At 35.8% G+C, this 15,053-nt stretch overlaps 1 protein-coding gene and 1 non-coding gene across 2 annotated transcripts; both read left to right on the plus strand.

Moving 5' to 3' along the window:
- Positions 1 to 5,183: 5,183 nt before the first annotated feature.
- On the plus strand, positions 5,184 to 5,855 carry LOC119639631 (protein Fer3). The gene is made up of 2 exons (XM_038037131.1): positions 5,184 to 5,325; positions 5,392 to 5,855. The coding sequence occupies exons 1-2, from the start codon at positions 5,184 to 5,186 to the stop codon at positions 5,853 to 5,855; spliced, it is 606 nt and encodes a 201-aa protein (XP_037893059.1).
- An 8,256-nt stretch (positions 5,856 to 14,111) lies between these two features.
- Positions 14,112 to 14,185, plus strand: Trnan-guu. Its single transcript has one exon. It is a non-coding gene; the product is annotated as a tRNA-Asn (tRNA).
- The last annotated feature ends 868 nt before the right edge of the window (positions 14,186 to 15,053 follow it).

The following is a 15,053-nucleotide window of genomic DNA, read 5'->3' on the forward strand; positions in this document are numbered from 1 at the left end:
ACAAGAATTTTCACACTTTATGTTTTTGATTTTCTTCCACGGTCCGTTCACGGCCCTCAAAGTGTAAAGTTGTAGAAACATCCGTGAATTTGAAAAGAGTTTTTGAAGTTCACTACCCCGATTTTTATCACCTTAAGTACACGTGGAATAGCAGAGTTGTAACTGCAATGTATGATAGTCACTGGTTATTCACTCTTCTTTTCGCACAAGCTAGCTGGCTTAATCGAGCAAACGTTTCTCGTGTTCCATACGGTTCGACGGACATTTCTTATAACGATTATTACTTTGCTTCTTCGTACTTTCAAACATTCCGCTTATATACCGACATACTTTGTATTAATCTTTAGCAAGGATGAAAACTTTTGCAGATATGGGTTTTTCGGAACGCTATCTACATCTATACGTTTATTCTCAAAGCGGCACAATACATGCAAAACAAATGAGAACGAATATACGTTTATTTTATAAATCAGGCGAGAAATTGAAGGAAGAATTGAAAGGTTTTGAATCACGCTGTCATCAGGGCAATGCGTCAATGCGATAAAAATTATCTATAAATCGTGAGCGGCTAGAGAGTAAATCAAATTGAATGCACACAACTTCCACGTTCCTTACAAAAGCTAACATATTGTGGCTGCGAGGAAAACTGAACGATAAAGACAAAATTTCGCAGTAGTGCGAAAATGAACCGCCTTTAGATGCTTCACCTGACTAAAAAAAAGCCCCGTTAGCCAATCAGGGCTGTAGACTGACTTTCAAGGACAGCTTAGTGCGAAGGAAAGCAAAATATGAAAAAACTAGTGTTGATAAAAAGATAACTCTGGCACAGAGAACACCCCTTCTGCCCTTTTTAAGACCGAAAATTAGAGTGCGGAGTGGAATGTTTGATTTAAAGAACCTGTTGAGCGAACTTCATTTACTTGTTCTGTTCTATCTCGGTAATCTTATTTCGAAAAGTTTGAACCGATAGACGTCATGAAAAACATGACGGAATTAGCGTTCAAAATGTTTCTTTTCTCGGAAGATGAGAGCAGCTTTTCAGATTAAGAGAGCAATCGTTTCCCATTGTTGCAAATAAATCCGGCAAAGTGACAAATATTTCTAACCTTTAGAACCTTCAGAACGATATAACCGTGCTTTTGACATTAGGTTTCTCTTTTGCATGGCATAGCAAATCCATTGCGCGCATAAACATTTATGATGAGACCTTTTTGCTCGTTTTTTATTTGTGACGGCAGAGAAAGGAAAAAAACACTTTCTAAGTATATTTTTAGCGTTTACCATTAATGTCATACCACAAGTTAAACCGTGAAAATTGCCATGTAATGAACTGATGACAAGACAGCGATGAAAAGCAATAAAAATTCAATATAAAAATTTGCGATTTTTTATTTTAGCTTCAACTGGTTCTGCACAAAAGCAGTTCGCTAACATTTGTAAAGCCTAGAAACATGAATCAAAGATTACATTTAACTGCACATGGCAATTATATAAGAGTTACAAACTTTTACTGGAAATAAAAAGAGAACGACAGAGAATGTCATAGGATATAAGACTTTTGTTTTATTATAGATATTGGTTTATGTCATTTCTCATCATCGTTTGTTTTGCCGCATGACCGCTACTGGATTTTTGCAAAAATTCTTCTCTGCCCTTATTTCGCCTAATTTCAATGCATCATCCTCTTAGCAAAACTTAGAAAACATTTCCTTTTTATTTTCACCCTTTCTTTCGTCTAATGCTCATAACTTGTTAAACTACTCTTCCTCTTCTTCCTTCCTTGCAACCGCACTGCATTTATAGGCATCCCAATAATCATCCCCGCTTTCACTTTTCTCTGTTTGGGCTACAGAAACATCGCATTCTGCTGAAACGATGAGTAGAGTAGAGGTGTATGCTTTTAATCTAAAATAAAATGGAAAGAAATGAATAAAAAGTTAATAAACACCAACTTATCTTTCGCATACAGCGAATGTTTCACTATGATGAGGCGTTGAGCGGAGGCATATGCGGCCCTGAAGAATGTAAGCCGCGATATCACTGTTGCCTGCACGCGTTTACCAATGTTCTGCTTCACTGTATGTTGCCGCTTAGCCGTATAAAAGATGTCGTACGCTTGCCGGAATGCCTCGTGGACCTTTCGTGTTGGAAACGCCGGCTTCAGACATTTGCTGATCAAGTTGTCTCTCTTGTCCTTCGTAACTTCACGACTGGCAACCTCTTCGCAAAAGTCTTCTCCTCCAGCTTGAGATCGTTTAAACACGCTTGATATGCTCAGCAAAGTTTTGTATCGTTACCCATTCGTCCACCGATTAGAGGTCTGTTCTTAGATGCTCCTCCAAATAATCGCTGACTTCTTTCAATTCGCATTTGAGTTCCGTCCATGTGCCTGACTGGCTATGCAGCTTCAGTGGAAAATGTTCGCACGTCGCGTAAGCATTGCAGTTATGTTGCAACTATTCTGTAACTGTGCTGTGTTAATATCGACCGGGAAGAGATTGCCGCCTGTAATGTCTGTGGAGAAATGTCGTTGTAAAATTGTAGGGTACTGGCAAACGGGCATGGTACTAAGTTGGAAGGGCTGCAGCCTCTCCGCACCCAGAATCCACGGCTGGGTTTCACCATAGGCATCATCATCATCAGTTTCTGGTCAAACTGCTTCCGGAGACGCTTTTTCTGAAGTTTACACATGAACACATATAGGACGTGTGCGTAATCATGTAGTAATCGTATGCGCTGTACGTTCGCCTTCTATTGTATACTTCCTTTGAGAATTCTCTTACGGCGTCTTTGTTGGGGCTATTTTCGTCACAGACGACAGCTTCGACTACCAGGCCATTTTTTTCAAATTTTTGAAAAAAAAATTAACTCCGGTATACATGCCATATATAAATAATATATAATAATATGTATATATATAAATGTATATATAAATAAAAAATAAATAGTTTAAAATATGAAAATAGATAATATATTTATATTCATGATATGAAAGATATAAAAGTTGAACCTGAAAAGAAACATGAAATATATAATAAACCATAATCATCATCAATTTTTAATTAACAACTACATAACATCGAATGAAGCAACCTTTACTTTTATTTTTTTTACATTATAATTTATTTATATTTGTATATTTTTGCGTAATGAAAATTTATATACTAAATCTTATACACTAAATGTTACTTCTGTTATCACCTCCGTCTTTAGAATCTATGTTTTGTTTTTGTTTTCCTTCTGATATGAGAAGAATAAGCTAAGAACTAAGGAGATACCAACGAGATTTCCAGGGAAACTATATGAATTTCACATAGACTCCTTGTCAATACATAAAATATATACAATTATACTTATTGTTAGTTTCTCACAATTTCTTTCAGTGCGTTTTTCATTCATTTACATATTTTTAATCTATTAGCACAATTGTAATTTTTTAATACAATGTAAAATTTTATTTGTTATTTCACTCTTTTCTGTTTTTTCTTTTAATTTTTTTTATAATACTTTCCGTTTTATTTAGCAATTTTTCGCTTTGTCTAACTTTTTTCTGCGCTTGTAAAATAGCTTCGAGATCTCACTAAAAACCGTTGGCTGGTTTTTTTCCTTTACAAGGATTATAAAAAAAGGTAGCATGTGTTGAGAATAGAGAGAGAGAACAGAGTTGCTTTCAATGCATGAAATCCAATACGAAATTAATCACATTTTCAAGTTAAAGGTTTGTGGAATAAATAAATCATAGTTTGAATAGCTTTGAATAGTTTTCTGTTAAAGATAAAACACTTAGACGATAAAATCGCAAAATTTTAAACAGAACAGAACAAGAAGAAATGCGCAATATGAACGCCAATGTTTGAGAAAAGAATCTGCGTCAGAAAATCAAACAAAAAAGGGTAAAATGACTTCACAAAATAAGGAATTGAAGCTCTATTCATCCAAGTTGGAAAGTTGGAAAGCCATAACCAAGAATTTAATTTAGACATTAAAAAAGAAGATAACGAGGTTAATAAAGTGCCCTCCAGTAAAGATCCATTTAAAACAATGCTTTCGGCATTTTTTATTAATTGTCTCCTTAGTATAAATTTATCAGTACTTTTTTTTTTAACCTCAACATTTTAAAAGAAGATTGAACTAAATTAAATTTTCAGTTTTGTTTGTTTTTATTAATTAATATATGAATTTACGAAGATGTCTCTCCCGTAGACAATTCACACACGTCTGGCAACGGCATGAACAGTAAATAAAGAGCAATTATTTAGTTTCAATTATTTCTCAATTTCCGGCTTCATATGTTTATATCGTAAATAAAGTTCATATTAGAATTGTGCGCAAAACCTAAAAGTACTTATAATATCCATAAGTTGCTACGGAAAATACACGAACGGGATGTTGACAGATTTATTGTTAATTGATCTGACCTCCGCAACATGTTTAATATTATTCTTATTTTGAGCTAGAAGAATCACTATACATAATTAAATGAGCGAGCTTTAATTTCATGCCATATGAGAATAATAAACTGAGCGAGCTTTAATTTGGTGCCATATGAGAATAATGTTTTTGTTTCTATTAAAATATTCCATCTTAATTGTATCGAAAGCTCCTATGTACAAAAAGCTTTTGTTTACATAATTATCAGATATATTCTTTATGGTCGCCCTGTGTTAGCTAATTTTTTTTTCTTTTGTTAGTACAGTTACAAACCACTGAAATCCTTTTCGAAACGTAACACAAAACATTTGCAAACAGCGTCATCTACATCTCAAAGTTATTTAGAAATTCTCATGTTTTCGCATTATTTGTTATTCGGTTGAAAGCAAAAACAACCACTATTGCATTATTTAGCCAATGAAATCACAGGAGTCCGTTTCTAATTGGAAACAATCATGGCGTCTGAAAAGTTATCTCCTTTCTTAATAAAGAAAGAAGAAAGAGAATAGGAACAATGATGCTGCAACCCCCTGAGTATAAAAACAAAAATCACTGAATATCTCACCAACAATCAAATGTTAACTTCCAACTAGATTAGATACAAACACGCTAAGTCAGTGGTACTATACATCTTAACATAGAACAGAAATTAATAATTATTTAATAAGTTAAAAAAAAAAAATAAAAAAAAAAAACTGCGATAAATCGAATGGATATTTAAAAATCTCGAAAAAAATAACTTGAAATATATTATGCAACATCATAGTCATAGTGAACAGTCAGCTTATATGCCAGAAGTACCGTTTCAACCATTGTGGGCCCAAGAGGCGCCCCCACCGCCGCCCATAATGCCGTATCCCGAATTAATCACAGGATTTCCTTGCACAGATTTAGGTAAAAATCAAAATCGTTCAAAACAAAAAATAAGAAGCATTTTGTAAAGAAAGCACAAATTTTCAGCTCTTTGGCAACGTTCTCAAGTCAATAATTTAGTTAATTCGCGTACAAATGGCGGCACACGTCAAACGAATGGCTCTTCGAACGGTTCCATAAACTCCAATGGAACTACGACAATAAAGAAAACCAGACGACGTACAGCTTCCCTGGCTCAGCGAAGAGCTGCCAATATACGTGAACGTCGCCGTATGTTTAATTTGAATGAAGCGTTCGATAAGCTCAGACGTAAGGTCCCGACTTTTGCTTATGAGAAACGTTTGTCACGCATTGAGACCTTACGCTTAGCCATCACTTATATTGGTTTTATGACTGAACTGTTAACGGGTACTCCCACGAAAAGTCGCTCCGCCGATAGTTACGGCACTATGAACGGTCATCATCATCCGACGGCAATACCAGCCCATCATTTACATCCTTCAGCATTTCAAAGAGATTTCGTCTCACCGTACGGGCATAGCTTAGGTTAAATTGCGCGACATTGTTTCTTTCTCTTTTCCTTTGGAAGTTTTGTTAATCATTGTGTTATAATTTGCTGTTTAATAAAATTGTAAAAGTGCTTGACTTTGCTTGGGTTAGTTAATTAATTAAAAAAACACAGCAGACAAATAATTGAAAGAAAAAAGGATCGAGAAGTAAACTTTATATGGATTAATAAAAACGATCGTGTAGGGCTGTTCTTCACTTTTGAAATAAATGTAACGCCCAAGTTAAGGATAATGAACGAATCTTTCCTTAACCAGTTAACCACGAGTTGTCTAAATTTTAAACTGATATCTTATGCTTACACTATTATATGTATCTTCAAGACACAATGTAAGGAACAGATAAGTGCACTTGGCACACTTGACTTGTTGTCTTGCATTGATTGAAAATTTACGCACTACGCAGCCTATCAAAGGATGGACGCATGTGTTGCAAACCTTACAATGGTAATGAAGAAAATTACCTTTCCTTCCTATGGGTACCTTGGTTCCTGAAAATACAAGAGTCACAGAAACCATCCCAAAAGTGGTAATGCATGACGTGCCTGCTTTGTGGTCGCGTATGGTCATGTCGGGTCAATTTGCTTTATGTAAAACCACCAGTCGCGACTGACTTCCTTCTATCTTGACGAGACAGGCAAACAGCTGCAACATAATAATTTGCAAATGCAGCTTACTTTCAGTTGACGGCAAATTTTTATACGTTCACTCTCAGATGCAGGCAATTTTTATACAAATACATGTTCAAGTATTAAGAATTGTAAAGGAGGAAGAAGCAGCATTGTTCTTGTGTGAAATAAGTCTTCTTCAATGTGATGCAATCACCTGCTCCGTCTATTTGGGGTTTTTTTACAATCGACCTGTCGACAAACCACCTGTCTGAATAGCACCGTTTATTAGTAACGCCACTTCCATTTCCACTGCCTTTCCCCTATTCTTCGATTACCGATTATCTATCTTGTCGGAGGACATTAGTTTGACGCAAAAATGAACAATAGCAAATTTAGGTCAAGTAGACCTACATTTTGTATATTAGGCTGTAGCCAAATAAGGAGGAGTAAGCTTTTTTATAAGCCAAGGATGAAACTCGGAGCTTGCTCTCACATCCCGTAAGGCTACTAAAACCGTAAGTAACCGTTTGTTCGGCAAACAAACAAGGTCTAAGGTTTAGTACTTTATGATGAAAAGGACTTTGACAAGAGGATTAATTTTGCCATATTCGGACTACGTCAGTCGATTTTTAAGTGGAAATAAAAATATCACTTTTGGTATTTTATCAAGGGTGCAAGGGTCGTTATCCGTGGCTCTATTTCTCTACTTTCTCTATAACGATTCGTACAAGTTTGTGTCACTAAGGATGTCGCTAACATCGCTTTTGCTAACATCGATCGGCCTATCAGTCTGCAGCAATCGAACAATAGTAACGGAGGAATTCTTGAAAGTATCAGAGAGTGAATCGAAAGTTTTCGGTAAAGGGTTTTCCTTAGCCTATGTCCTAAGAAAGGCATTGTTAAGAAGAAGTAGATCAATTTCGGAGAGAATATTAGAGAGAATATTAGTTGAAAAAGTTCTTTAAACAGTGTCATTGTCAAAGGAAACGAGGTGACTTTCGCTTACTGGTCAAAAGGTGAAATTCAAAATCGTTTCAAGTGTAATGGATTTCAGGTCCCAAAACATCCATTTACGTCCTTGCTTCTGCCTGCAAAAAAAGTAAAACAAACATTTTGTGTTTTGTCAAAATGTTACATAATTGGAGAAGGATTGCATGGTTTTTGTGCCCTACACCAGTTTTGGTACAAGTGTATGGTAAGTTTCTGCAGTTATATGCAACTACCAAGCACATCCTAAAACGATTTAAGTTTATCTATCCATCTGTCCGTCCGTCCGATTTGACACTCTGTGTTCAACGTGCAGATATTTTAATCAAATTTGATACACTGCCGAATTTTGGCCAAAGGACGAACGCCATTGAGGATAATTCGAGTCGAACCTGAAGAGCAATTTCAAAATGGGCGGTAGATCACTGCAGTATCTTTACTTGTTCATCATTCAAAATACATCTGTAATTATCTTAATTATGGGAACTGCATTACAAGCCGCAATGATCGCCAGGTATGCGAAATCATCCTCTTTTTGACTGGGAAGAATTACACCTGGTTTTTTTTTTTCCTTTTTCACTTTTCTGTTGTTTCCCTCCTGATAGAGCTAATAAAGCGTAAAATTATAATTAATTCGACAAGAATAAGTAAAAATCAGGGTAATGCTTACGTAATTGAGAGAAAACTTATTTGCGATGGAAGGGATGTCCCCCACAACCTACAACACAAGCCTTCTGACAAGTGCAATTAGTGTATCGCAGTTCGAGCAAAACAACATTTGATAGTATTTTAATAAATAAATAGAAAAAGAAGAAGAATTCATTATATTACTTACTTACTAACGATTTCATGGTTTAACGCTTTTTAGCTTTTCATTCATTGAAATGCAAAAAGCAAGGCACATAGAGAGGCTACTGAGAGGTTTCCGATAGCTTTGTGACAAGACTCGCTCGACATCATTGCTGCGGCATCAACCCTAACCACCTTGTTATGTTATTACGTATAGTGGCTTAAGCTGTCATAACGCGTAACAATGAACATATTTGCCATAATAATTATTTCAATTCCGAAATGATAGCTAAATATATTAACTTTTGAAAATTGCATAAACAAAAGTCATATTTAATAAGAACAACGGCGCGAAACAACCCTCGTGTTGTCGTGCAAAGCCCATCGCAGTTTGGCGTCAAACGATGAAGGGCTTGATATGTGCAACACTTGTCCTGTGCAATATGTTTTCCTTGTTTTTGTAGATTTCCGGCTTAGAGCATCAGTAACACTTCACGGATTAATAGAAAGTTGTACACTTGTACACAAACTAGGGCGCAATGTAAAGTGTAGCAATTGCAACGATATCTGTTAGATTGAGCGCGTTTTGCTAAAAGGCCGAACGTGAGGGAAATGTTCCGATGAAGTGTTGATATTGATGCAAAGCGGTTTCACGTGCCAGCGATTAGCAATTCATACTAAAAACACGCAGCTATATCAATGACCTAACTTTAGTTGTTGTTGTTGATTTTTTTTTTTCCTCATTCTGGGAAAATAATACAAAGCAAGAAAAGAATTCATCTAGAAAAGTCATTTCCGATAATACATATGTTTGGCTGGCTCTCTAAAGAAGGTGCCTTCAGTTCGGTTCACCTCGCCGCAATTGATTCCCTTATTACTTTACCAACGATTCAGAGAACGTTTTATAGAATGTCTTCGCCTATTACACTGCAAAGTCAAATTCAATCTATGCTCCAATCAGTCGGCATCTATTAAAGCCTACTTAACCAAAGTCCAAAGCGTTTCATTCAAGTCTATATATGTGAGGTCGTTTTTAGACGAAATGCTGATAATAGTGCCAACGTGGACTTGGTCTCATCGTCCTTGCGTGATGAGAACATTAAGTTCAGCTCTCCAGCCACGGTCATCGCGCACATGGGTAATATAACTGTTCAATGACAGAAGATCCAAGTGTGCTGCTTCATGAAATGCATCGGCATCAAGATGCAGAAGCTGGTCAAGACCTTGATGAAACGAACTCAGTCAACTGCCTATCTCCGCTATAGACTCAAGTCCTCAAAGTGAACAGAACGGTATCTGCAATCTCGAAAATCTTTCTTATCTCTAATGTCACTTATATGAGGCACTTTAGTGACTCCCGGCCCATCAATAAATACCCTACGCCACCTTAAAGCTATTCATGCAACGGCCTGCCAATATAAAGTGTTGCATGGGAGAATGGTCGAGAAAGTGGTCCGATCCAAACTATTTTCAATAGCACTCGTCTTTTGGGCTGAAAATCCGTCAGTTCATTTCATTTCATCGAAACATATCTCAATCTGTAAGATCACTCCTCGTATAACGCCTGATATTGATAAGTGATTATAAGCAAAACTATTTTAAAGACATCGCAATGAAAAGTGCGTGAAAAATTTGCCTCGGACGGAGGCAACGGGAGAACCCATTCCCACTAAGTGAGTCTTTATGTGGCAAAAAGGCCTAACTGTCAATGTGAAAACTCGTTCACAATAATAATATGACAGAAAAATTAACCTTACTGGATTTGAACCACTTAGCTCTACTTGTTAGATCCGACCTCCGACCTCATAATAGGCGTTTACCTAGCGACAATGCCAAATTTTTGTTACTTTATGACGCAAATTTGTTCGTACGAATGATTTCATATAAAACTTGATCGTATCAAATTTGAATCAAGTAGCCCTGTGTTTGGGACATGATTGCATATAGGAATTTTCACGATAGATTAAACCCTTATGTGTCAAAAACGTCTCACTGAATAAATATTTAATGATAAAAATTCCCCTATAACAACAAAGCAGGATAAAAATTAAGCATAGAGGATTTGGACTACACACGCCTACTTTCTAGACAGGGCCATATGTAGGGACAAATCAAGTCTAATTTGCGCTTAGCCATGACGGAAGTAAATGGAAAATAGTAAACCCTTTGTCAAGTAAATTAAGTTTGCTACGAGGGCTTCCGTGAAAATTATATAATCGCCTAAAAATAACGCATAGTTTTTGGTATGTTAATGGGCGACTGCATTAAGCAAAGTGAGGTAGACTATCTAATAGTCGGTCTTGCCTGCTTTTATTCTTCATTTCTATTTATTTAGTTATTTATTTTTTATACGATTAATGCCTCGGCGGGGTCGGAAAGGAAGGAGCAAATAGAAACGGATAGGGACAGACTAAGCTCCCCCAGTATAGGTGCGAACAAAGTGAACTCTACTGCACTTGCAATTCGAACCCAGCAGTTTGTTCTTAATTAACAATTTTAGGCGAACGATTTATCACCAGAATGTCTTTAATTACAAGGCGTTACTTCAATCTACAAATACTAACGTAATTGCTTGCACTACAGTTTTCCTATTGCGGTATACAAATAACATAAGCTTTAATGCGTAATCGCAAGAAGGAAAGGAACCCCTCAATCAAGTCAGCTGCTAATCGCGTCAAGTAATTTTACAAATGCCTGAGAAAAAAAAATTCAATCAAATTTTGGGTAAAATTAACTAAAAATGAAGTAAAACAAACTAGGGCGACAAACTATTGCTGCAAAGAGCGTAAGCACAAATCATAATTTTTTCTTCTTCTTTACTTTGATTGCATTTTTCAAATAACTTTTGTGAAATTGCAAATCGATCAATCATAGCGCTGGACTTTAGATGGAAAGAAACTTTTGACATTTACATATTTTTAAGCAATCAAGTTCAAGTCTCCCCCACGCGATCTGTTCTTGCTTATGTAATTGTTTACTAGCAACCCCGTAGCATCATCTGATACTTAACTCAAGGAAAAAGGGTTTTGGCGTAAAGTGCGAAACAAGAAGTCAAATGAAAAGTCCATTCAAGACCTAACTCTGCAACTCGATCGCTAGTATGTCATCTAAATATAATTATGAGCTGTTTAGCTCAGAGCTCAGAGTTGCTTGCAGAAACCTACATTCACTCATTATCGGACTCTTCAAAGTCCATTAACGGAACATTGCTTAATACGGGCGATTTATCTATGTCGTACTTAAACTAACTTTTAACCTTAATAGGTTATTATGATTCGGAAATTAATTTGTTGTTAACTGTTATCGGTTGCCAAGCCTTTGTATAATTGTGATGGCTCACGGTTTCGTGGATATACTTACTTATGCTTTTGCATGAATCAATATTTATATCATTAGTTCAAAAAAAAATAAAAAAAAAAAAAATGCGTTCTACCGTTTTAAGACGTTGTACCTGTTCGTATTTATTCAGAGAGGATTTACTTGCTTTGTAGCCTCGATGGGAGTTTGAATTTTGAAGAGGTTCATTTCAATTAGATTTCATGTACGCAGAGAATGTGTATTGCGGATTGTATCGTGTGTTATTGCTCTTCCGTAAATCCATTTTCACAAATTATGCCAACTGATATATCTTCGCATGGAAATTTTGAAAATAAACAACCAAGCAAAACCAACCGTCAGTCCGGCAGATTTAATCTACTTCAAAAATTCACTTTCGTTCAGAATACTAATGACTATTAATGTGTATTTACAACAGAAAATATTATTGGAATTTATGATAAAAAAAAAATCTACATGAATACAAAAAATTTTGCATGAAAAAAAGCCCAAGTTTAGCATAGCGAATTTAATAGCTTTCTACAATGCCAAGAATAAAACTAAGGTAAATGCCAATGGCAAGGTTAAAGCAGTGATTGACCCATAAAGCCAGAACGATATCTCAGACGCAATCCACTTACGAGCTTCGTAGACATTAGCGCATAATATGCTCTTAGAAGGGTCACATGTAACTCGTTCGCTTACTATGCCAATTATATCAACATTCTGTACGAGTGCTGAGCCTGGCATTACATTATTACACCCATCACACCCATATTTCACAATCGCTACACAGAAGACATCTGAATGCTAATACGGGTTTTCCTTTTCACAATCACTTCTACTTGCAAACTTTACCTCCATCTGTACTACATCATATTTATCACCTTGTTTACGAATCGTATGCAAAGTAGCACTTTGGTACATTTTAGGCTGTTTTGTAGCTAAATTTATCTTTTTCACCAATGTGTTATTGGGTATGGGCCCCGGAAGCTCAAAGTTTACTACCATGCTTGTAATTGAGGGAGTAAATGCGGATAATAGTTACGTTTCACTAGATAACTTCGTATGTGCCAGCACTCTGCAGTCTGTTCTCCTCGTTCTCCATTTATATTGTAAGTTATCACACACGTAATCCCGTCTGCTGATAATAAGCTGGCCGTTAATATCGTATTATTTGCTATTATAACCCCCGCGCGGAAGGTTTCCCTGGCTGTATTTATTTCTGTACACTTGACGAGAGCAAGAGTTTGCCTCAATTCCGATCTATCTAGATTGCATTCTCCAGCAACAAAATAATTTTTGGTTACAAATAAAATAAAATAAACAATAAAAATAAAAAACATTTTCTGTCAAAAAAATGAAGCATTATTGCAAAATATTCTTTGGTAAACCTTTGACATCAATTTCAAAGGAAACGTGAATGATCGAACATTAGAAGGAATAAAAAACTTTCGCAAAATTGCCCGCTTGATCTCGCACCTGTCTTTGAATTTTTCTTTAAGATTTATTTGGCACGTTAACTATTGTAATCGGATCAATCGGTTTTTAGAGAGACTACAAACGGGCGTACTTAAAGAATTTTCCCTGTATCCATATATGATGTTCAGGTTCTACGCGTAAAGAACTCTAAAATAGCACTAAACTTTTCACTCGACTGCATAATTATCGCACGCAGTTGAACTGATTTAAAGCTTCCTTACGTCCACTGGGAAAAGAAAATTAGTATATTATCTATAGGCTTATATGACATGTTAAGTAATACGAAGACATGGAAAAATATGATTGTGCCTCGCTTGGAAATTATTATTATTATTATCCAGAAGGACACGATTCTTGAACAACAATCGTTCCGTCATCGCGACAGTAAATATTTCTTTCTTCTTATTCGTTTTATTAATACTTATACTTATAATCAATATAAGAATTACTTTAAGAGTCAATTGAAGTCGACTGTCAATTATTGTTTCAGTTGAGTTTCATGCATAAGTAACTAAAGTAAATAAATAAAAAAACAAATTGCGGTCTAACATAAAATCGAAAGTATAACAGAACAAAGAGGCATACACAACGCAAATGTTAAAACAATGGTTACAACGCCGTCAAAGATAGACCTTTAATTTGCCAAAATTCGAAGTTCGCTCATTTACTTCTCCTTTAATTTGCCAAAATTCGAAGTTCGCTCATTTACTTCTCCTTTAATTTGCCAAAATTCGAAGTTCGCTCATTTACTTCTTTCTTCTTCTATTTTACAATAAGCGCACTAAACGCATGCATGACTGATAGACAATAATAGAGTAGCGACCGCAGCTTTCTTCTACTTTTGTCAAACAATCGAAAATATATGTAACTAAAATATTTGATTAAACGATGAAATTCTCTTTTAAAAATTAGAAGATAGATAGAGAAAACGCTATCGACCAGAATTACAAAATATTTCATTTTCTGCTTAATAACATTTCAGTCTTATATGTTCGTTCTGTTCTTTTTGTTACGGCTAACAGCAACAAAAGCCACTTACAGACAAATTTATCTAAGTGCCTCCGTGGCGCAATCGGCTAGCGCGTTCGGCTGTTAACCGAAAGGTTGGTGGTTCGAGCCCACCCGGGGGCGTTCTATGTCTAAATATATCTTGAAAATTTTTTTTTTTTCCTCGCTCCCAAGTAAGTAACAATTAGCAGATAACGAAGGTTATGTTGTTGCTGCACATTTTATTTAAAACGATTACTAAAGCTTTTGTTTTACTTCATTTTTGTCAAGTAATCTTTTTCGGTCACTTTAAAGAAGAACCACTGTTCAATGACCATGCCCAAAACACGCCTTTAAAGGAAAACATTGAATCGTTTTATAGAGCATTCATGGATTTATAAGTGAGACGGAAAGTGACGGTGCAGAGATGACAAAGGTTATGTCGAATATTGTAAAGTTAATTAGGGAAATGTATAACACCCCGTAGATAGAGTTTTGAAATCATAAACGTACTGAGTGGATGGCGATCCTTATCTTAAATGTGAAGCCTACTGAAATCTTGTGCTCCTTTCAAAAACTCATTTAGTGCTAAGGATTACTGGGGTTTTATGAAACGGCTTTTGTAACGTTCAGGCTTCAAGTGTAAAAGCAGTGATAAAGTTTGCACACAACCATACTTTCATATAAAGGCATACTTTTCATGAATGCCCGCATATTGGTCACGCGACTTGATCCCTAACCTACAAACCTAATTCACTTCCCAAAGAGTTTATTATTTTTCATTTTCCCTCATAAGAAGTTTCAAATCGGACTGCTCGTCATATAAGAGATTGCTTTTCATGATAACTTCTACACAGCGAGGATCTAAAACAGCGACCTATCCGATCCAAATGCAACCACTTTTCATCATAAAATATTAATCATTGAGTCTTTTTCTAAAGGGTTTACTATTCGTGAAGGATCTTATTGGAAATGGGGTCCAAGAAATAGATCGATGTGATCCATATTAAGT

Source organism: Glossina fuscipes, unplaced genomic scaffold (genome assembly GCF_014805625.2).
Source record: "Glossina fuscipes isolate IAEA_lab_2018 unplaced genomic scaffold, Yale_Gfus_2 112, whole genome shotgun sequence".
Lineage (NCBI taxonomy): Eukaryota > Metazoa > Arthropoda > Insecta > Diptera > Glossinidae > Glossina > Glossina fuscipes.

Bases quoted from the DNA above. Each gene is read 5' to 3' on its own strand.
- LOC119639631 (XM_038037131.1), top strand. From the start codon at position 5,184: ATGCAACATCATAGTCATAGTGAACAGTCAGCTTATATGCCAGAAGTA. The intron at 5,326-5,391 runs GTAAAAATCAAA...ACAAATTTTCAG, and splicing joins ATTTCCTTGCACAGATTTAG to CTCTTTGGCAACGTTCTCAA.